Source organism: Falco cherrug, chromosome 4, assembly GCF_023634085.1.
Source record: "Falco cherrug isolate bFalChe1 chromosome 4, bFalChe1.pri, whole genome shotgun sequence".
Lineage (NCBI taxonomy): Eukaryota > Metazoa > Chordata > Aves > Falconiformes > Falconidae > Falco > Falco cherrug.
Window position 1 is genome coordinate 49,256,705 of NC_073700.1, and position 22,841 is coordinate 49,279,545.

A 22,841-nucleotide genomic window follows, 5' to 3' on the forward strand; every position below is an offset into this window, starting at 1 on the left:
CACCCCAGGGCCAGGCAGGGATGGCACCGAAAGGGCACCCTTTGCCAGCAGAGAGTGGGTTCGGTGGGGAGCCCCCCCAGCCCCAGTGGTGCCCCCACACCCCTGCTGTGCTTTCCAGGAGGGGGGGGGTGCCTGTAGGGGGGGATGGATGAGCCCCCCTCCCCCCCCAAGCTGGCACTGGGCAGGGGTTGACCCCCATCCAGGGGCAGGGGTGTGAGTGTGACCCGTCGCCAGATAACACACACATTTGGGGGCCCGGGCCCCCCCACCCCATGCACCCCAAACGTTTACCATGTCCCACCACCACAACCAACGCACTCTGGTGGCACTCCCTGGCCAGGTGTCCCCAGGGTGCCGGCAGCACCCACAAGCCCCCCTGGGTGCCGCTGACAGGGCGGAGGGGCTGTGGGCTGGGGGGAACAGCCCTGCTCTGCCTCGGCCGTGCCCGTGTCCGTGCGTCCATCCTGCTGCCTCCCAGGGATCCCCCTCCCAGGGTGCTGCGGTCCCTGGGTCCAGCCTGGGGAGAGGATGGGATGGACGGACCCCCCCTCCCCAGGACCAAGAATCCAGAGCGTGGGGCACTGCCCCATGCCGGCTGGGGACACCCCCAAACCCCATCCAGGGGCACCCAGGGGGTGCCTGTCCCCCCCACCCACCCACGCAGCATCTCACCCCCTGCCCACAGCTGCTGCCCCGGCCACCCTTCCCTGTCCCCAGGGAGCCGGGGGACCCCATCAGTGTCTTGGGACCGGGGGACACACGCAGGGTGGGACCCTATTTTCCCGAGGGAGTCCGCTCCACGCCATAGCGCAGGAGGTGGTGCAGGTCCGTCAGCGCCCGGGGGGGCCCAGCACCGGGTGCCCGTGGTGCTGTGCCATGTCGCCCGTAACCCCCCGCTGGCACCTCGCCGCTGTTGAACGTGTGGTTCCTCTTGAGGTGGACGCCGGGGCGGCCTGTGCCATTGTTGGCATTGAAGTTCAGCTGCTCAGGGTGCCAGGGTGGCCCCTCAGTAAAGTCTCCCCCCTCCCCACCGGGTGCCGAAACGACCCGCCGGCGATCGGGGCTGGGGTGCGGTGTGCTGGTGAAGTCACCGTAGGAGCTGCGGGGTGGGCGGCGGGCACCGGTGGGTGGGTGTTGCCGGGTGCGGGGACCCTCCTGGGGGTCCAGACCCCAATGCCCATCACCCGAGGAGTCGCTGAGTTCGGCCTCCAGCTCCTGGTCCACCAGGATGGTGTGGCAGGAGAGGGGGATGCCGCGAGCCGGGCGGCCGGAGCCGGCGTGCAGCCGCCCAGCACCGGTGCCGGTTGTGCCAGATCCACCAGGGTCCCGCAACGCGGCGTTGATGATGTTGTGACTCTGCTCCCAGGTGCAGTTTTGGAGGGTGCCGGGGCAGCGTTTCTGCTGCAACGGGGTCTGCTCCGGTGTGGGCAGGACCCCTGAGTCCAGGTCGTGTTGGGTGACCTTCCCCAACTCCTTGGGCCACCCGTTGGGCATGAGCGGGGCCAGCAAGGCGCCGGGTTGCCCGCCGCGTGCCCGCCGCTCGCCCAGCCGGCTGACGCTCACCACCGACTCACTGTGCGCCAGGATGGTCTCCTTGTCCTTGCGGCGCGCCAGCTCCTTGCGGTCCCGGTGGCCAATGAACCAGCAGACGCTGAAGCCAGAGATGACGGCACCGATGACGAAGGCGGCTACGGAGGAGATCACCAACAGGTTCACCGATACCAGCCCATCTGGCTCGTCCACAAAGCTCTCTGTCACCAGCCCTGGGGGGTGGCAGGGGGGACACGTGTCAGGGGACAGCCGTGGCACGGACCTGGTAGTGCCACCGCCATGCCCCCATCCCCATCCCTGCCCACTACTCACCGTCGCACTCGCCCAGGTGGGATGTGCTGCCACCAGCGATGTCCTGCTCAAAGGCCACCCTAGGGGGGTGCAAATTGGGGGGGGGGGGGGGGGGGGGGGTGTCAGCTGGTCCCAAATCACCTGGCAGAGGGCTCTCAGCTCGCTTCAGCAAGCCATGATTTTGCTGGGTCTCAGCAGTAGGGGGTTGCAGGAGCTCCTGAGACCCTTCTGTCCCCACCTCCTGTGTCCCCCTGTGCCCCCCCGCCCCCACCGGGCCTGACAGCATTACCTGGGGCTGGGCTCCAGGAAGATGCAGGAGCCCTCAGGTGTCCAGCCACAGTAGGGGTCCCGGCTCCCGAGGCAGTTCCTGGCAGGGAGCAGAGAGTCAGGATGAGCCCCGACACGGGGGTGGGGGGGGCAGCACCCTGACCCCCACAAGGGCCCCGGGCCCCACACTGTGCCGTGCCTCAGTTTCCCCGGCTGTGTTCCCAGCCATGCTGAGCCCTTCCCAGCCAGATCCCGGCGCAGGGCAAATTCCTGGGATATGGAGGTAGCCCCCCCCTGCTCCTCGCACGCCCCCCGCAGTGATCCCTGCCCACCCCGGGGGGTGGCTGAGGCGGGCGCACTCACTTCATGCAGCCTGAGTGCTGCTGGCAGCGAGCCACGGGCACCCTGGCCACGCAGGGCGGGAAGGCCAGCAGCAGCGACCCCGCCGCCTTGTCCAGCTCCAGCCCCAGGAGCCGCCGCTCATCCTCCGTGTCCCGACCACACCTGGGGACAGGGCAGAGCTCAGCATGGTCCTGGCCCTGCCCCACGCCTGCCACCATGGAGCTGGTTCCAGTGTAGACTGGTTCACAGGAGGGCATCTTACCCATTCACCCGCTCACCCCTTGGCATCCCTCTGACCCATCCCCTCCAAGCACCCATCCATCCATCCATCTCACCCACTTATCCCCAACCACCTCATCCATCCTTCCCTGTCATCTTGCAACTGTCAGTTAATTCCCCCCTAAACATCTCACCCATCCACCTATCTCATCATGCCCCCACCCATTCAACCACCCCCATCCATCCAGCTCTCCAACCACTCACCCAATCACTCATCCAACCACCCATCCAACACCCACCCACCCATTTACCTGCCCGCCCATCCATCCATGCACCCACCCACCCATCCACCCACTCAATCCTCCTCCATCCATCCATCACCCACCCATCCATCCATCCAACACCCACCCACCCATGCAACCACTCAATCCTCCTCCATCCATCCAACACCCACCCACCCATTCATTCACCCACCCATCTACCCAAACACCCACCCAACCATCTACCCAAACATGCATGCACCCAGCCACCCACCCACCCATCTGACCACCCTCACCCACGCACTCCTCCCCTCCCCTCCCTCCCAGCACCCAAGCACCCACCTCCCAGGGTGGTAGGTCTCAAACTCCTCCAGGAAGATGCTCTGGCTGCCGGGGGGCATGGGCGCGGGGTTGGTGCTGGCGTTGGGCTGGATGAGGAACTTGAGGACGGTGCCGGTGCTGGAGCCCAGGAAGACCACGGTGTGGTTGCCCCACGGCCCTGCTGCATTGTCCACCACGATCTTGCGGAGCTGGTACCTGTGTGACGTGAATGGGGCAGGTGTTGGGGGCCATAGGAGCCTGTGTGTCCCCCGGGAGGGGGTAACTGAGGCGGGGGTGAGGGGTTGGGACCTTCCCCAGGGATGGACAGGCTGTGCTGTGGCTGGCCCAGAGCAGGGAGTCCCCAAGAAGCATGGCAGATCCCAAAGGGAAACTAGTCCAGATTCTGGCCAGGACCCAGCCAGACCCATCCCAGATCCCACCCACGACTCATCCCAGATCCCACTCAGGATCCTGCCCACATCCTGCCTGAGGCCAGCCTGGATTCCACCCCAATCCCAGCTGGGATCCAGTTCAGACCCCACTAAGGAGCCAGCCTGATCCCGTGGTAGGATCCCAGCTGGTCCCCAGGCCCCATTCCCATCCCCAGCCTCATATCCCCATCCCAGCCTTGTGTCCCTGTCCCCAGCCCACAGGCCTGTCTGCAGACTTGTGCCCCAGATTCGCATCCCCAGCCCCACGTCCCTGTCCCCAGCCTTGTGTCCCCATCCCCACATGCCCACTCTCAGCCTCACGTCCCCAGCCCCAGCCCCGTGTCCCTGTCCCCCATGTGCGCTCTGGCTGCCCTGCTGGCAGGAGGCTGCGGCCTGAGAGTGCCGCTTGATTAATTCCCCATCAAGCAGCAATTAAGGCAGATTTAATTAGGACGAGACAATCTTGACTGCAAAGTGTATGAGATTTATCAGGTCTCCCAGCGCTCTCATGCATGTGCAAGGGCAGTGCAAGAGGCTCCGGCCAGCACCCACCGCCACCACCGCCCCTCCCTGGGCCACATCCTGCCCTGGGGTGCTCACCGGCTCATGGTGCGGAGGATCCAGGGTGCATTGCCCAGGGACGGCACCACCTCGTCCATCAGCGGGTGCGTCTTGACGAAGTTGAGGATCTCGTCGGGGAAGGTGCTGGAGGAGTTGTAGCGCATCCCCGGGGACGCGCAGCACCCAGGCCTGCAGCCACAGCACGGCTCAGCATCCCCACGGCCACGCTGGCCCTGTCCCCAGCCCAGCTGGTACTGGCCCTGGCTGTCACCGTCCCTGTCCCCCCACCCCCATCCCCACTACCCTTCCTGCTGGTGTCAGCCCTGACTGTCCCTGTCCCCATCCCTGTTCCTACTCCACCCCCGCCACCGTCCCTGCCAGTACCAGCCCTTGCCAACCCTATCCCTGTCCCCATCACCATCCCTTGTCCCCATCACCCCCCCCATCCCCACCACGCTCCCTGTGGGTACCCATCCTGATCATTCCTGCCCCCATCCCTGTCCCCGTCCCCATCCATGACCCTCCTATCACTGTCCCTGCAGGTACCAGTGCTAGCTGTCCCTGTTCCCATCCCCATCCCTGTCCCCATCATCATCCCCATCCCATCATCCCCCCCATCCCCACCACACTCCCTGTGGGTACCAGCCCTGATAATTCCTGTCCCCAGCCCTGTCCCTGTCCCCATCCCTGACCCTATACCCACTTCCATCAATGCCTGTGGGTACCCGCCCTGGCTGTCCCTGTCCCCATCCCAATTCCCAAGCCCCTTCCTGCCAATCCAAGCCTTGCTGTCCCTGTCCCCATCACAATTCCCATGCCCCTTCCTGGCAGTCCCAGCCTGGCTGTCCCTGTCCCTGCAGCGTGTCACTCACCGGGGCTTTGGCACCATGTCCTCTGGCACGGGTGTCCAGATGGACTCGGGCGATTTCTGCTCCCGGAAACGTCCCTCAAAGACTGCGGCCACTTGGGTCATGTCAAAGGCGCAGACAGCCGAGCCGGGGATGCTGGGGGGATGCGGGCACGGGGTGAACACCTCAACCCACCCCCCATGTGCCCCATGGGCACTGGGGCACACCGGGGGATCCTAGCCCAGGCCCAGGGGTCTTGGCAGGGTACAAGAGGGTCCAACCTGTTAGCAGGTGTGGAGAAGACAGCCAGGACCACAGGGCGGCCGTCCAGCTCCAGGATGTCTGTCACAGCTTGGATGACGTTGAAGTAGAAATGTGAGTCGCCCGGCACAGAGCAGTTGAGCCGGGCCTTGAGGAAGGAGGTCCACTGCTTCTCCAGCACCCGCTGCGAGCCCCCCATGTCGTTCTTGCACACCCGGGCCACCCGGGACACCACCACCTGTGGGGTGGACACCCATCATCACCTGGTACCCAACCCTGATGACCGTCCCCTTGTCCCTGTCCCCACTTTGGGTGTCTCGGGCCACCATGGGGATGTCTCCCACCTTCTCCAGGTAGTTGAACTCCATGGCGATCTCCCGGAAGAAGAAGTAGACGTGGCTCCTCCATTCCACGGCATGCACGAAGTAGGGCTCTGCAGGGACAGTGGCAGGGTCAGGGATGTCCTAGGGTGGTGTGAAAAGGGGACATGTGCCACGTCTTGGCATGGCACATGGTGGCATCACGCCGGAGGAGGCACCTTTGAACCATTTGGAGTCATGTTTGACAGTGCGGAGGGTCGGGCTGTCCCCTAGGCTGCGGTAGATGACGGCGTCGATGGCCAGGAAATCTGTCACCGTGGCGGTGAAGAGCATCCCCCCTGCACGGGAGAGGGGCATCAGCCAAGCACGGGGGGGCAGCACGCAGAGCACCCGGCATGGCACCGGTGATGCCAGCACTGACCTGTGAAAAGGGCCACGTTGGCGTGCTTGGGGTCGTAGGGACACCGGGCCATGCCACTGATGTTGTCCCCAACGGGCTCCAGTGTGTCCATCTACAGGGGGTAAGACGGGGCTGGGAGCAATGCCACGCAGCAGCAGGGTCCGGGCTGCCTCGGTGGCACCCAGACACGGTGGGGGACATACGTGGGGTCCCAAGTGTCCCCATCCTGGTGAGGGTGGGGGGCACTCACGCTGTAGTTGGCGCAGACGGGGTTGAAGGCATTGGTGCCGCAGATGAAGAGCAGGCTCTCGTTGCGCACCAGCAGCACCTTGATGAAGTTACGGCACTCTGCCTGTGCCGGGGAGAGGGGACCGTCATCCCTCGGCACCTGGACCCCCCCACCCCACCCCTGGGTGCTCCCACTCAGGCCTCCATCACTGCAAGGGTCTGGCTTGGGGGGGGGGGCTGTTTTCACCCCCAAAATGGCATTTATATGGAAATTGGATTTCTGGCAGATGCTGGGCTGCGCCTGCTCCGATCCACAGGCCCGAAAGAATTAATTACAAACCCAATTATCCAAGCGGCCAATAAATCACAGAGCCACAGCCACTGGCAGGGAGTGGGGAGGTGGCGGGTGACACTTTGGGGGGAAAACAGGGTGGCCTTGTCCCTGTGACAGTGGATGCAGAGGGTGCTCGGCCACCACCTGGGGGGGTCCCACGGAATGCGGACCCCCTACCCCATACCTCGTGTTTCCCCTTCATCCGGCAGATGCTGATGTCGTGCTGGTTCGAGCGCCAGGTCAGCTTCTGCAGGGGGGGCAGAAATCCCAGCATGGGGCCGGGAAGAAGCTGGCAGCACCCCCTGGCACCCCACAGCACCTGGGGGGCTCGGCACTTACCCGGTGGTAGCGCATCTCACCAGCACCAGTGGTCTCCAGGCTGACGCGGTAGACGTTGTCCCTGGGGAGGGGGACACGGGTGTTACCACCCTGCAGGGCTCCCAGCTGCGATGCTGGGGGCACCCCAGGAATGTGCCCCCCAGTGAGGTATGTTGGGGGTGTGTGGGATCCGCCACCATCCCCCAAAAAGGTTTGGGGTGCTGGGGTGAGCAGTGAACATCACCGCCCCCCCCCCCCCCCAAGTGCCCCACAGCAGATTTTGGGGTGCCTAGGGCAGGTAGTGAGGTCCCTCCCCAGCAAAGAGGGTTGGAGGTGGGTGTTGGGTGCCCACCCCTTGCGGGGGGACTTTGGGGGCTGCGGGCGGTTCAGACCTGTCCCCGATGAAGAGGGTCCGGTTGACCTTGAGGATACGCTGGATGTTGAGGCGCTGGGTCCCCCCACCCTCGGAGCTGGCCAGGTGGCTTGTCCCATGGCCCACAAAAACGGCATAGTGCTTCAGATCTGGGGGAGACACCGGGGGGGTCACAGACTGCTTGGGGGACCCCTACCCACACTGGTTGCCCCAGGGCCAGCCAGGGCAACCTCCTTCACCCAGCCCTGCCATAGATGCCCCCTCCTGCCTTCACACCAAAACCCCTCCCCATGGGTGACCCCCTCCTGCCTTCACCCCAAAGCACCCCAAAACCCCATCCCATCTCTGCGTCGAGCTGTGTCCCCCCCTTGCGCAGCAATGCAGCACCCTGCCCCCCCCGCCCCCCCAGGTGGGCACTCACAGTCCTCGGGGGCCACGGCAATGGGGCCAGGCTCCTCGGGGAAGGTGCCATGAGCCGTCCTCTCCGCCACGAGCAGGAGCAGCAGGACGAGGGGGACGAAAGGTGGTGGCCCCATGGTGGCCCCCAGCACGGGTGGGCACCCACCGCACCTGTGGGCATGGGGAGAGGTGGGAGGGGGGCAGCACCCACCCAGTCACCTGGGTTCCCTCCCCATTCCCTGCCGCTGACCCCCCCCCACCCCAAACCCATCACCAGTGCTGGGGTCCTGGGGGGGTCTCTGGGCGCGGGTGGGGGATTAAGGCTCCGGCAGGCACTGGGCCAGTGCCAGCGATGAGGGGCCAGCACAGGATGCGGCTGGGGTTGGTGATGGGGAAGCCAGTCCTTCCTCGGCTGAAGAATTTCAAATATGCTGGGAAAAGCAGCCCCCGCGCCCCCGCCGAGCCACTCCCAGCGCCTGCGCTCCTCCACACTGGGGCTACTGGGCCCAAACTGGGGCTTTGCTGGCAGGCTGACCACCAACAACCCATGGGGGAATTAAACCAGTGTGTGCTGGCATGGCAGGGCTGGGGACATGGGGACACAGGGGTGTGGGGACATAGGGACATGGGGGAAGCCAGTGAGACTCTTCCCTATCCAAAATGCCATTGGGATGGCTTGGAAAATCCCTGCAGACACATTGAAGCACCATGTGCCATGGCACCCCCGCAGCCGGACAGCCCCAAGGCCACCACCACCATCCCTGCACTGCACCAGGCCACTGTCACTGTCCTGCCACCCTTCCCCGTGGGGCAGTGGGGATGGGGGAAGGCTGGCTAATTAGCAGCCAGGCGAGGATTTAATTGATTATCAATTCCATGAGAGCATGGAGCGGGTGTGATCGAACCGTCGCCCTCCTGCCGCCATGTCCCCTGTGGGGACCAAGGACGAGTGACATTGTGTGGGCTGGGGGTCATGGTGCCTGGACGTGGGGCAGCACCAGTGGGGAGACTCATCCTCATCCCCGTCCCCTCTGTGGTGTGACCTGGCACTGTTCCCACCCTGGTCCCCTCTGCGGTGTCGTAGCCTCTGGGGCATCTGACCCCGACCCTGCTGTGCCACAGCCCCTGCCCCAGTGGGAATTGACCCTGGTGTCACAGTTCCTGGGGACAGCTGACCCCATCCCCATGGTGTCACAGACCCCATGGACACCTGACCTGGTCCCTGCAGTGACCCAGCCCTCAGGGACAACAGACCCCATCCTCAGGATGTCACATCCCCAAGGACACCCAGCTCTGTCCCCACGGTGTCATGGACCCCAGGGACATCCAACAAGATCCCCACATGGTCACAGCCCCTGGGGACACCCAATGCCATCCGCATGGTGTCACGGCCCCTGGGGACAACTGACCCTACCCCCATGGTGTCATAGCCCCTGGGGACAACTGACCCCATCCCCACATGGTCACAGCCCTATGGGGACATCCAACACCACCCCCACAGTGTCACAGTCCCCCAGGGACAACTGACCCTGTCCCCATTGTGTCACAGCCCCTCTGGGGCAGTGAGCCAGGCACAGATGGACTCACCTCCCTGGTGGCCTCCTGGGCACGGCCACAGCCAGGCAGGGCTGGGATAACCAGCCGTGGAACGGGTCTGTGCCTCAGTTTCCCCACCTGCCCAAGGAGCAAATGGCATCGCCCCTTATTAATTTTTTTATATATTTCTATTAAAAATAACTAACGAGTGCCTGCAAGAGCAAACAGTGCCTCAAAGCCCAATGCGGCTGAGCCGGCAGCGCAACCGTGGCACTACCGCAGCAAACACCAAAAGCAACCCAGAGGTTCGGTGGTGCCGGTGACTTCATGCCAAGGAGTGGGATAAAGGGGATTTTTTCCCCAAAAAGAGGGAAACGAGCTGGGTTTGGCACAGGGAGCTGCCGGTTTGTCACCCATGGCACCTGCGGTGCAGCCAGGCTGGTGGCAGTGTGCCATGGGTGACAACCCGGCCAGGATGGGCCCCAGCTTGGAAATTCCTATTTTTTAATATATTTTTTTATGCCTCAGCTATTTTATAAAAGCCATTAACAACTTTATTGCTGTAATTAAAGCCTCAGAGGCTTTTACCACTGCTGCTGAACTAGGGGGCTCCCCCAGAGCCACCCGCCCCCATCCCCCAGCCTCCCCTTAGGGGCTCCTCACCCAGCCTTGTTGCCCAAAGAAGCCATCGTGCTTGGATAACGATGTCCCCACGTCACAACTGTCCCCCCATGGCTGACACCAGCAGCATCCAAAACCCACCACATTTAAGCATCCCTGCAGGTCCCCAGGCACCGGAGGGACCCCAAAAAGCAGCCTAAGAAAAGGGCTCAGCGTATATCAGACACATGAGAATCCACCCATGCCGGGTGGGATTTGGGGTGGGGGGAGGTCGTGTCACTGCCTCGGGTGCCTGTAACCCCAAGCTGGGGGTCTGGTGTCACTGTCCCCTCCAGCCTGCATGGTGACAGGAGCGGGCGCAGGGTAACCAGAGCCTCCGGCACCATAAATGCCTGCGATTGTGTGGGCAAAGAAAAGGCACCGAAGGCAGCGGGGAGGAGGGGGCTGCTGGGGAGGGGGCTGCCAGGGAGGGGGGCGCGGCAGGGAGGGGGTTGGCAAACAGGGACCCATTCACAGCGGTGCCAGGGGAGAGGGGACAGTCACCATGGGTGTCCCCAGCATATGGCTGGGGGGAAACTGAGGCAGCGTGGGGGGACAGGGCGGCTGTGCCAGGGGTGTGCTGGGGACTCCGGGGGGAACCGGGGTCTCCAGCCTGGATGGTTCTGACACCGCACAGCTGAACAGCCTTGGGCATGTCCCTTGTCCCTGTCCTTCCTGCAGCCCCCAGCTCCGTGCCTCAGTTTCCCCATCTGAAAGCGCACTCAGCCCTCGTGCTCTGCACACAAAGGTTTGGAAGGGGTGGGTTGTGTGCACAAGCTGCTTGCTCTGTCCTCCCCCCCAACCCCCGCAGCATCTCCCCAGCCCCCATCACAAGGGTGAGGGGGAAGGAAGGAGGGGAAGCCCTCCAGTTTCTCCCCCCCTCCATGCTGCCATTCCTTGGGGGCTGCTGCAATCTCCCAAGCCACCTCCCCCCAACCCTCGGCCTGCTGCGGGGGGGTATGCTGTCCCCCTTTCCCAGGGATGGGAGCCCCTCCCCATGGCATCTGGGCACGCCTCATGCCCCCCCCCTCCCAGTACCCCCGCTCTGCCCCCCCAAGACCCCCGATCTGCCCACCTGAGCTCCGCCGGCCACTGCCTATGGCACCGCCACCACTGTCCCCACCACTCGGAGGGGGGGTCCCGGACGGCTGGGTCCCATAGCTGGGGGTGGGTCCCCCCCACCCCAGGACGCCCCGACGGCGCTAGGGGCTCCGGCGTCCCGAAAGCAGCCCAGCTGTCACAGACCCCCCCCGAGGACCCCCAGGGGAGGGGGGCCCGCGCCCCCCACCCGCGCCAGGTGGGAAGGTAGGGCTGATGTCACCGTAACCGGAGCCACCCCCCACCCCCCCCCACCCCAGCACCTGTCACTACAGCCGGGAAGCTGGGGGGGGGGGGGGGGGGCACCCATGGGACCCCCCAGGCGGCACCACGGCATCCCTTCCCAAAGCATCACCCACCCGGTTGTCACCCCCCATCCTCACCGGCCATCGCCGCACCCGGAGCTGATCCCGGTTCGGCTCATTCCCTGGGATCCCGGATTCCATCCAGCTGGCTCAGCCTCAGGACATAAACCCATCAGAAAGGCACCGGGAAAGGCGCGGGGGGGACACACACCGGGAAAAGGGGGGAACGCTGGGAAAAAGGGGGGGACACCAGCCCTGAAATCCCTTAAAATACAACTTCGGGGGGATAATGGCAGCAGCGGCCCAGCACGAGCCGACACCAGCCCCTAATTAACCAGGGTTCGTTAGCAGCCATCTGACAAGGGGTGCGTTATTGACACTCCCCCCCGCCCGCGCATAATCTCGGTATCTAAATCCTTTCCCTTTTCACAGGGCTAATGCCAGATTTTATATAGTATCTGGGGTAATTTCCTTTAGAAAGTACCCAGCGCCAATAAGCAATCAGCAATTAGATATGCTAATGAGGTCCTTATAAGCAGTGTTAAAGAAAATGCCCCCCCAGCCCCCTGAAACGTAGCAGCTGGTCCCCAGAGCATCCCTTGCTCGGCGGAGTGACACAGGAGGTCACCCCCCACTGCCACAGAGGGGGTTTGGGGGTCACCAGCAGCAGACCCCCTCCCCGAAATAATCGTGGGGACCCCCCCCAACCCAGCTGCTGCTGCTGCTGCCGCTGGGGCTGGGGGGCTCAGCCCCCCCCCCCGGGTTTCCGTTCCGGGCCGGTTCAGATGGCAGAGCCAGGAAGCAGCTGTCCCCACGGCGGGGACGGAGCAAATGTCACCCCGGCCACCTGGCACCGCGGGCTGGCCCTGGCCCTGGCCCCTGCCATGTGTCCCCCCCCCCGCCTCTGCCAAGCAGCACCTCCCGAGGGGGGTCCGGGGGGGGCTGCAGGCAGTTAGCACCCCCAGAGCTGGGGGGGGGGCCATGAAGATGGGGCGGACCCAGCATCGGTGAGATCCCCCTGCGGGTGACAGGGACTGGGGGGGGGGGCACCGGCGTGGCGAGGGGGACACACACAGCACCCACCATTTACCTTGACGCTTCTGTGGCCCCGCCGGCGGCTCAAATGTCCCCCCGGGCCTCCTGCTCCGGTTACCAGCTCTGCTTACAGCTGCCGTTTATAGCCCCCGTCCCTGTCCCTTGTCCCCTCCCCATCATCCACGACCCCCCTGGGTGGGGACCCAGGCGCCTGAGTCCCCCCGGGACAGCCCGGTACCCCGGCACATCCTGGACCCCCAGACACCAAGGGGGTCTTATCCCTTGACATGGGCTCTGGGATGGTAAAGACACCCCCAACCCCCCCCCCCCGTCACTTTGGGTGGCTTTGTCCTCGCACCTGTCACCTACCGTGGGTGCCCAGGGTGACATGAGCTGCTGGGTGCTGTCAGCACCTTCAGTACCCGCCGGGTGACACCCATGGGTGCTGGGTGCCCCTGGCATGTCCCTTCCACCGTGCCAGGGCAGTGCTGGTGGCTGGCCAGAGCTGCACGGTAATTTGCGTATTAAATACATACTAATCTGCATATTAAGCACGGTTTCCTACCGAGGAGGCATCACGCTTCACGCCAAAATAAACCCCATGGAGGGGACAGGGGGTGGTAGGTGGGGTGCTGTCCCCCCCAGTTCACAGCCCTTCTCCCCCCAGGGCACATGGACCCTCCTGTCCTGCTGGTTCCCCCAGGGCACTTGTCCCTGCAGACACACATGTCCTCATGTCCCCCCCAAGGACTGTCACCCCCCTTGTCCCCAGGGGCACTCATTACCTTGTCCCCCAAAGTGCTCATCCCCCCTTGTCCCCAAAGGGGCACATCCCCCCATGTCCCTCCTGTCCCTCCAAGACAGCCATCCCCCTTGTCCCCCTTGGCCCCAGAGGCACTCACCCCCCTCATCCTCCCTGGTCTCCCCAGGGGCTCTGCACCCTTGCTGGGTCCCCTTGGCTGCCAAGCCTCACCCTGGCACCCACATGGCCCCAGGGCCACCACAGCCATGGGTGGCCACAGACAGGTCCCACCGGTGACAGCAGGTCTGAGTCACTGCTTCCAGCCTTGTGCCTCAGTTTCCCCTTGGTGTGGGAAGGGGGAACCTGCTGCTCCTGCCCCAAGCCTGGCCACTGCTCCTGGGAGCCCCCTCCCAAGGTCCTGCCAGTCCCTTGGACCACACCTCCTCTGTGCACCCCAGGGTGCCCCATCCCCAGGGTGCCCACATCCCCAAGGAACCATGTCCCCAGGAAGCCCACATCCCCAGGGAGCCCATGTCCCCAAGGAACCATATCCCCAGGGTACCCCATCCCCAGGGTGCCCACATCCCCAAGGAACCCTGTTTCCAGGGTGCCCCATCCTCAGGGAGCCTTGTCCCCCAGGTGCCCTCATCCCCAGGGATCCCCATACTAAGGGATCCCCATTCCCAGGGACCCCATGTGCCCAGGTGCCCCCATCCCTATGGAGCCCATGTCACCAGGGTACCCTGTCCCCAGGGAGCCCCATCCCCAGGGATTCCCATCCCTAGGGTGCCCTCATCCCCAGGGATCGGCATCCACAGGGGTCTCTGTCCCCATGGAGCCCATGTCCCCAGGATGCCCTGTCCCCAAGTGGGCGCAGGAACACGCAGCTCCTGGCTCCATCACCACAGGCAAACCCAGCTCCATGCAGGAGACCCCCCAGTCACCACCCCCCACCCCGACCCCAGTGGCTGGGAGAGCCAAGGAGGTGCCGGCGAGGCAGGAGCAGGCGCTCAGCCCCTCAGCCCGCTCATTTTTTAAGCCTTAATAAAGTCGAGGTGTTGTTTTTGGTGGTTTGATTTCCATTTCGGCCTCCCCCGCGCTGGCTGCGCTCAGCTGCTCTGCTCTGGCCGGGAAAATAGGGCTTTTAATTGCTCCCAGCCCAGGAGCCCGCGCCACCAGTTCAGATTTCTACGCTTCAAAACACTTATTTAGAGTTAAATAAGATTAAATATCTACTTGGTCAAACAGCGCAGAGAGGGGCAAGGGGTGCGGGTGAGCACTGCGGGATGACAGCCCCTGGGGTGTCACCATCCCCAGCATCACGCTCTCCCCTTGGTGATGGAGATCTCAGATCCACTGTGTCACTGTCCCCAGCATCACACTGTCCCCTCGGTGATGGAGGTCTCAGACCCGCTGTGTCACTGTCCCCAGCATCACACTGTCCCCTCAGTGATGGAGGTCCCAGGGCTGCCACCCAGGGCACCTCCTCTGCAGACCCCCCTTCTCCTGCCTCTGAGCCACCCACCTTCTGGGGACACCAGGGGATGGGGACTCCAGTGGGGACAGGGACCATGGCCACCCCCGGTGAACCCGCTCTGGCCAGTGGCTCCCAGTATGGCTGGTGTGCCAGGAGGGTGGGAGGTGGCTGCCGGGGTGCACGCCACAGCACGTGAACCCAGCCTTCACCCAGCCACCCCCTCCTCCTCCTCACGGTGAGGCCGCAGGCTGTGACCCCGCTGATCCTGCTCTCTGCTCTGCAAATGCCAAGTTCAAAGGCTTCAGTGGTGGCACCCGCATTGGCGGGTCCTGCTCCCGCGGTGGCCGGGGACAGACGGGATCTGTCCCGCACCGCGAGCCAGTGGCACCCCGGCACCGGGGCACCAGGAGCCCCAGCTGAGCTGCGGGGTGTGCAGGAGCCCAGCTAGCGTGGGTGCTGGCACTGCGGCACTACCGGGGCACGGGATGGGATGTGGCGTGGGATGCAGGATGTGGGATGGAGGGCGGGATGTGAGATGTCGGATTTGGAGTGGGATGTGGTGTGGGATGCAGGATGTGGAGTGGGATGCAGGATGCGATAAGGGATGCAGGACGGGATGCAGAGTGGGGTGCAAGATGCAGGCTGGAATGCAGGCTGTGATGTGGGATGCAGGGCAGGATGCTGGATGGGATGCGGAATGCTGGATGGGGTGCAGAATGCAGGATGGGATGCAGGCTGGGATGCAGGATGCAGGCTGGGATGCAGGATGAAGGCTGGAATATGGGATGTGGGATGCAGGATGCAGGCTGGGATGCGGGATGCAGGATGCTGGATGGGATGCAGGCTGGGATGTGGGATGCCAGTGGCGGCACGGAACAAAGGGCCATTGTTCACGGGTGCGCGCCCAGCGCCACCGCCTCCGCGCTCGCCGCCTCGCCGGAAGGTCAGGTGTTTCCTCGCTGCCCTCGAAACAGCTCCTTGTTCTCCTACCAGCGCCAGCAAAGCCTGCTCGGCCACCGGCACCCACCAGGCCGGCACGGGCCCAGCCCCCACTCCACCACCACCATGTGCTCCCAGCCACCAGCACTGGAAAGCTCATGGCAGGATGGGTGACAAAGGTCCCTGTCGCCTGGGTGGCTCTGTCGGATGTGCAGAGTGTCATCTGTGTGCGGGTGTGTGTGCACGGGATGTCACATGTGTGCGGGTGGGTGTGTGTGCACCACGGGTCACATGTGTGTGTGCAGTGGGTGTCACATGCACAGGTGCCAGCATATGAGCCGGCTGACACACGTGTGCAGGCATGTGGCTACCAGAGGTGTGATGTGTGTGTGCACACTGGGTGTCATGTGTGTGCAGGTATGTGTGCAGAGGTGTTGGTGTGTGCACCAGCTGGCACATGTGTCTGGCACACGTGTGCCGGTGTGTGTGCACCGTCATGTGTGTGCAGGTGTCAGCATGTGCACCGAGTGTTGTGTGTATGCACACCACATGTCATGTGTGCAGATGCTGGTGTGCACACCGGCTGCCACATAAGTGTGCAGATGTATGTGCACCAGGTGTCATCTGTGTGCAGGTCGTGGTGTGTGCACCAGTTGTCACATGTATGCAGGTGACTGTGCACGGCGCATCACATGTGTGCTGGTGCCCACACACCAGCTGTCATGTATGTGAGGGGTGTGCAGGGATGGGTGTGCACAGGAGTGCTGTGCATGTCTGTGCACACAGGGCTGGGGTGTGTGTGCTGTTGTGCACGTGTGAGGGTACACACACATCTGTGCACAGGGCTGGTGAATGGGCACACGCGTGTGCATGAGACTCTCACGTGCACGTATGGTGCATGTAAGCAGCAGGGGTTGTGCAGTGCACATGCGTGTGCACCGTGGCTCTGACCAGGGTGCTTGGGGTCGGGGGCGCGGAGTACCCCCATACCAGGCAGCCCCTCTCCACCCAGCTGGGCAGGATCAGGCCCTGGGCCATGCTCCTGGGCTATTCCCAGCACTGACCTCATGCCACACCAGCTTGCTTCCCAAAAGGTGACATGAAGGATAGGGCGCAGGCGGTGCTGGGGCAGCTGCTGGCGTTATTTGCAGCTCCACGCTCCCTACCTGCTGCCCTGGGCAGGATCCGGCCCCAAGCAGGGCAAGGACAGATCCCAGCTCCCAGCCTCCCAAATCGCCTTCTTAACGCTTCCTGATTTCCCAGCGCTTTATCTAACATCCCCCGGCAGGAGATGATGGATGGGGCTGATAATCAAAGCCAGTTACGCTCCCACCACCCAAACCAGGGCCGCCCTCTGTGGGGGCACGTGGGTGCTGCCACCCCTGCCTCTCCCCAGCCTGCTCTCCTCCATCTCCTTGGGTTCGTTTTCGGTGCTGGGATGGAGTGGCTGCCACCCCCTGTCCTGGTGTCCCCCCCGGCTACTGCAAAGCCACATGCTGACCCCTGCTCTGTGCCTCAGTTTCCCCACCTGATGCGCAAGCGCCCCACGGGCATCCGCAGCCCCACATCGCCCCGCTGAGGGTGCACCTGCAGCCGCCGCTCCCCCAGGGTCCCCACGTCCCCCCCACCTCCCCCAGATCCACCCGGCACCAAACCCGGCACTGAGCTCAGCCACGGTGCTGCTGGGTTTGATGAGATTATCCCAGTGGGCAGGATTACACAGGGAAGAGCCGGGGATTAGCCACGGCACATCGGCACACCACTGCCACGACTATGGCTGGCCTTGCTGCCAGCGGGCTGAACTGGGCTGAACTGGGAGGAACTGGAACCAAGGGGTGACTGCCAAGCTCTGGGGCTGAGGTCCCTTGGGACCTTCTCTGGGGACGAGTGGCTTCACCAGCCACTGTTTAATTAACTGGCTGCCAGGAACCACCACAAAGAGATGAGAGGGATCTTTTCTCGCCCCCCCCTCCCCTCTTTTTTTTTTTTTAATTTGACAAAATTGTAATTAAATAGGGAGTAAAATCCTGTTAGCACAAGGCAGCCCCGCTGGGATCTCCTTCCGCACCAGACGATTGCTCTTCCTCTCTCTCCTGCCTTCGTGAAGGGAACCGAAACCTCCGTCACCCCTTTCGGGGGGCACAACTGCAGCCCAAAGGTCCCCAGGGACTAATTGCAGGGTGTCCCCAGGGCCATTGGGTCCCCTCCATGGTGGGGTTGGGTGCTGCCGGGGATACGGCAGCATCCTTTTGGGTACCACGCTCGGGTAGCCACCTCCATTACCATCCTGGGGATGGAGGGATGGGAAGAGCCCCCAGAACCCCCCCGGGACACAGCTCCCATGCTGCCAGGGGTGATGGGGTGATGCTGGCGGCAATCGGGCACAGATGGGTTAAGCAGGCACTGTGGCACAGCCCAGATGGAGCCAGGCTCCTTGGTTTTCTTTACTACTGTTTATATTGCTGAACACCAGCTGGATGCCACCTCACCAGCACCACCGCGAAACCATCCTGCCCAGGCCGCTGGCAACCCGCTCGCCTGGCACAGCCAGAGATGCCGGCACGGAGAAAGCTGCTCTGGTTAACACCGCGGTCCATGCTGGTAGGAAAATCTCAGCAAAGGCAACACCGGGAAATAGATATGGCTGGAGCGGCCCCGGTGCAGGAGATGCACCAAGGGGCCGGCGCAGCTCAGCCCACTGAAAAATTAAATCGCATCCCAACTGGCAGGTTTAATTAAAAATATTCGAGCTTGTCTAAGGATACAAACTGCATCCGGCACTGCAGCAGGGATCTGCATCCAGCGCCGGTAGCCGGCGAGCATCATGCCGGCACGGGCCTCACGGCCAGGCTGAGCCCCCCCAGCACCGGTACGGCAGAGCTGGTGGGAAAAGCTCTCCCAGGAGCCACTGGTTTAACTGGGAGCCAAACCAACCATCACGTGGCATGTAGAGCTCAAGCTGCAAGGGATGCCGGCTCCAAGGACCGAGGGGGCGTGAGAAGGGGACAGTGACACCCAACCCCGGCACGTCACCACCCTGCCCCATGACTTGGGGCTCCTGGCAGGGCTCGGAGCTCCAAAACCACTGAAAACCTCCTGGTTTAGGGCAAGGACCAGGACCCCGATAACCCCTCAGCAGCTGAGGGCAGCTCTGTCCCAGGGAGCGTGCAGCCACACGTGTGTGCACACATGCACACACATGCACACGCGTGCATGGCCACCTCTAGACCGCTGCGGTCACTGGGGTTTGCCAGGGGCTTTGCCACTGCCGGGGGGGTGGGGGCGGTAAATTTGGTTATTTCCCTTTGTTTATAAGAACGGCAGCAAAAACATGTTGGGAAGCGGCTCCCGGGGGGGGGGAGAAATGAGCCGCCTCCCCCGCAGCTGAAACACCGGCGGCACTGGCGGCGCTGGTGGGGGCTGAGCTGCCCCCCAACATCCTCAGAACCTGAATGCGACCCCCGCAGGGACCACCTCCAGCCCCCCGCCCCATGCACAAAACCTCCCCACTGCAGCCACGTGCCCCGGTGACAGCAGTGACCCAATTCCCGTGTCACCCCGGGGATGCTGCAAAAGGGGCGTCTCGGTGGGGCAGGCAGAGCATCACTGCCCAGGCTCAGCACCCGCCCAGATCGGGCTCTCATCACCCAGCGGGGACACGCACCTGCAAACGCCACCCCCATGGCTGGGTGCTGGGGGGGGAAGACAGTGCGATGCCAGGGCCCGGGCATCCAGGGCCGGATCCTGCACCGGCCGGCTGTGCTGTGCGCGGAGCCGGGAGCTGCCCTCTAGTGTCACCAGTTCAGGCCCTAAATTGTGGCTAAAATTGCCAGGGGGGACACAGAGGGCCCCCCCCAAGCTAATGCACTCCTTCCTCGCGATTGTCTCGGCAGGACGAGGGGCTCAGCTGCGACCCCCCCCAGTGCATTCCCAGAGCAGGATGCGGCTCCGCTGGGGCCAAACCCAGACCCAACCAGACTGGGGTGCGGGGGCCCGGCGGGGGGGCCAGGGGTGGCACATGTGCCACCCCTGTGTGTCCCTCCCCCAGGCACTGGGGGCAAGCAGAGGTGGGTGTCCCCAAGGGGTGGTTGGTCGTGGCAGGTGTCCCCCCGCCCCAACTGCTCCGCAGGGTGGGTGGAGGGGTTGTGCAGCACCCAACACCGAGGGCAGGGGGGCTCCCCACTGCACGACTCCCCCGCTCATGGCCTCATTTGGCAGAGGGGAAACTGAGGCACAACAGGAGGCAGCGCTCACCCAAGGTCACCCCAAGCTGACAGCATAGCCCCGTGCCCCTCCCCTGCTCTCCTGGGGGAAGCTTCCCCCCCTCCAAAGCTCCCCATGCAGGGATGGGGCTCCCCACTCCCTCCCACCCCACGGGGGGGTCCAGGTGGGGCAGGCGGAGGCTGGGGGGGGGGCAGCACTCTAACTGCTCTGGGTTATGTGGGAGCAATGGAGGTCAGGCTGGGGGGGGGGCGGGGGGGCCCAGGGCATGTTGTGGTGAGGGCAACAGGGGGGTTGGGCTCAGCACCCCCCACCTTATGTTATTTCAGAGTTACCCCCCCCCCCCCAGCCCCAAATCTGCAGATGGCACGACATTGCTGAGCCCCAAAAGGGGGGAAACAGGCCCCCCCCAGCCCCACAGCCGCTGTCTGCATGGGGCTGCCCAGCCCTGCCCTGATGCTGGGGGCTGCCAGCCCCCCCCTCCATCCACCAGGGGTGCCCCACTTCTGCCAGATGCCCCCCCAGCCCCCATCCCTTGCTCTCACCAAGTTACAGCTCCAGCAAGACGGAGCCAGGGACCCCCCAGTTTGTGGGGGGTCTGTTTCCCCCAGTCCTGCAGGGTTGGTTTTTTTTTTGGGGGGGGGCTACAACAAACACCCCCCAGCTGAGCCCTCACTGCTCCCCACTGCCCTTTCTGGAGCTGCATTAGACGTCCCCCCCATTTCAGCCCCTCCAACCCCCGCAGCCCAGCAGAGTCTGCATGGGGTGGGGGGCACACACCAGCCCCCCCTTTTTCTGCCTCCCTAAAACAACAAGCCCTGGCTGCTTCCCAAAGAAGTGGCAGAGACAAAACGGAGCCCGATGAAGCAGGGACCCTCCCCCATGTCCATTCTCCTAGCCCGAGGGGTGCCCCCCCCGCCCCCGGTGCCTCAGCACCTCGAGCCCATTACCGTGTCCCGGGGCTGGCGGGGTGTCGGGGTGCCGGCCCGGGGTGCTGATGGGTGGGATGGGGGTGTGGGAGGGGATGGGGGGTGGGACTGGGTGCTGGGGGGGGCTGGGTGCGGGACTGAGGGGATGGGGGGGGCTCAAGGGTGCGGGATCAAGGTGCTGGGGGGAGACGGTGGTACAGGATCAGGATGCTGGGGAGGATCAGGGTGCTGCGGGGGGGCACAGGGGTGCAGGGGATTGGAGACCAAGGTGCTGGGGGGGGCATGGGGGTGCGGGGAGGCTCTCCGGGGTGCTGGGGTGGGCTAGGGGGGCAGGATCAGGGTGCCGGCAGGCTAGCCGGGGTGCCGGGGGGGGCGAGGGGTCCCCGGGGTGAGGACTGGGGGGGCCGGGGGGGGGGCCAGGAGTGCTGGGGTGGGGATGGGGATGCAGGATGGAGGTGCTGGGGAAGCGGCGCGGTGCAGGGGGGCCGCAGGGTGCAGGGAAGGGGATCAGAGGGGTGCAGGCTGGGGGGGGCCGGGGGTGCGGGGGGGCCGGGGGGGGCACCTCCAGCCCGTGACCCTTCAAGGTTCCGCCCGCTCCGCCCGGAGAGCCGCTAACAAAAGCGCCGCTTCCCAATGCAGCAGCCGCCGGCGGCGGGAGGGGGGAGGGCGGGGGGGGGGGGGGCACCCCTTTCCTCCCATCCCCCCCCAGCACTGCAACCCCCCCCCCGGGAGGGGCAGCCGATGGGGAGCGGGGGGGATAAACCGGGGGGGGGCCACGACACACGTATACCGGCCCGCAGCGCTGGGGGGGCGGGAGGGGGGGGCCCGGCCGCGCTCTTACCTCGCTGTCCCGGGGTGGGGGGGGTCCTGGGGGGCGCCCGGGGCACCGCGCACCTGCGCCTGCCGGCAGCGCGGCTCGGCCCGGCCCCGCTCCGCTCCGCCGCGGCGGGAGGCACCGGAGCACCGGAGCCCGGGCGGGGCGGGGCCGCGGGCGGCGCGGGGGGGGGCGCGGGGGGGCCGCGGCCGGGGCCGGAGCCGGGGCCGGGCCCGCGCCCGCCCGGTGGCTGCGGCTGCACCGGGGCCGCTCCGGCAACCGCGGCGCTGGAGGAGCCGCTGCCGCCGCCGCCGCCGCCGCCGCTCCCGGAGCGGCTGCGCCCCCCGCCCTGCCCCCGCCCCGGGGGGGCGGCCCGGCCCGGCCTCGGGCCCCCCGCCCCCGGGAGGAGGGGAGAGACGGGGGGAGCCGTTCCCGCCTGCCCCGGCCCCCCCCGGCGGGAGGGCATCCCTCCCTCTGCCTCCGGCTGCACGGAGGGGGGCTGGGACGGACCCCCCCACCCCCCGCCTCAGTTTCCCCCCTTTCCCAGCACAAAGGGGCACTAGGTCGGACTTCCCCACACCCCGTGCCTCAGTTTCCCCTCTTTCCCAGCACGGAGGGGGGCTGGGACTGTCCCCCCACCTATCCTCAGCCTTGCACACCCCCGGCAAGGTGGCTCTCCCCCCCTCCCCTCTCTGGCACTGCAGAAGTGGCACCGCCAGCCCCTGCCTCAGTTTCCCCTTGCCCAAGGGGGTCGCCCCCAGCACTGCCAGCTGCTGTGACACACGCAGCCCCTGCCTCAGTTTCCCCCTGCACTCTGAGCTGCCCTGCACCCCACAACTGCAGCGAGGGGAGACCAAACCTGCCCCCAACCCCCAGGGTGCAGCTGATGCCAGGGTGGGTGCCTGGGTGGGGGGCACAGCAGGGGCTGGGGGCTGGCACCCAGGCTGGGGACCCAGTGTGGCGGGAGATGCTGCTTGGATTTCACTGCTTTAGCGCTTTGCCACCGCCCCCCCCCCCCCCCCCCCCCGCCATCTGCTTCCCCAGCCTGTTTTAGCTGAACTTTCCCCAAAAAAACCCAAATCAGGGCAGTCAGAAATAAACCATCTCCCCCCCGCCCCCGAAGCTCAGCACGGGAATTCTCGGCTGAGCCCCCCAAGGTGCCGGGGTGTGCCATGGGTGATGCCACCGGGTGTGGCACCGGGGTCATGGCCCCGTGGCCCGCTGGGCCTCCTGTGCCACCTCCCTGAGTGTCATGGGTGCACTGAGCTGTGGCCAGTGTTCAGCCTGCCCTGGCAAGCAGGAGGTTCCTAACGCTGCTGTTGATTCACCTCTTCCTGCCTCTCCCATCCCTGCCGGTCCCC

At 65.0% G+C, this 22,841-nt stretch overlaps 1 protein-coding gene across 3 annotated transcripts; it reads right to left on the reverse strand.

The window, feature by feature from the left end:
• Nucleotides 1-666: 666 nt before the first annotated feature.
• SEMA6B (semaphorin 6B) lies at nt 667-21,805 on the reverse strand. 3 transcript variants are annotated; one of them, XM_055707138.1, is made up of 18 exons: nt 11,402-11,823; nt 9,312-9,398; nt 7,747-7,895; nt 7,345-7,474; nt 6,974-7,034; nt 6,819-6,881; nt 6,323-6,424; nt 6,094-6,184; nt 5,891-6,010; nt 5,697-5,785; nt 5,373-5,590; nt 5,116-5,247; nt 4,283-4,432; nt 3,273-3,467; nt 2,473-2,613; nt 2,132-2,209; nt 1,864-1,922; nt 667-1,763 (listed from the first exon to the last, which is right to left on the reverse strand). In XM_055707138.1, exons 3-18 carry the CDS (start codon nt 7,859-7,861, stop codon nt 775-777), a joined length of 2,733 nt encoding a protein of 910 aa, XP_055563113.1. In that variant the 5' UTR covers nt 7,862-7,895; nt 9,312-9,398; nt 11,402-11,823; the 3' UTR covers nt 667-774. The 3 variants fall into 3 exon arrangements, with proteins under 3 accessions (XP_055563113.1, XP_055563112.1, XP_055563111.1); XM_055707137.1 differs by lacking the exons at nt 9,312-9,398; nt 11,402-11,823 and adding an exon at nt 21,508-21,805; XM_055707136.1 differs by lacking the exon at nt 9,312-9,398 and having other exon boundaries at nt 11,402-11,824.
• Nucleotides 21,806-22,841: the final 1,036 nt, after the last annotated feature.

Excerpts from the sequence above, each read along its gene's own strand:
- SEMA6B (XM_055707136.1), bottom strand. The coding sequence starts at position 11,496 with ATGGGTTTATGTCCTGAGGCTGAGCCAGCTGGATGGAATCCGGGATCC. Across the intron at positions 5,591-5,696 it reads AGTTCAACTACCTGGAGAAG|GTGGTGGTGTCCCGGGTGGC; the intron begins GTGGGAGACATC and ends TCCACCCCACAG. Across the intron at positions 4,433-5,115 it reads GACATGGTGCCAAAGCCCCG|GCCTGGGTGCTGCGCGTCCC; the intron begins GTGAGTGACACG and ends CTGTGGCTGCAG.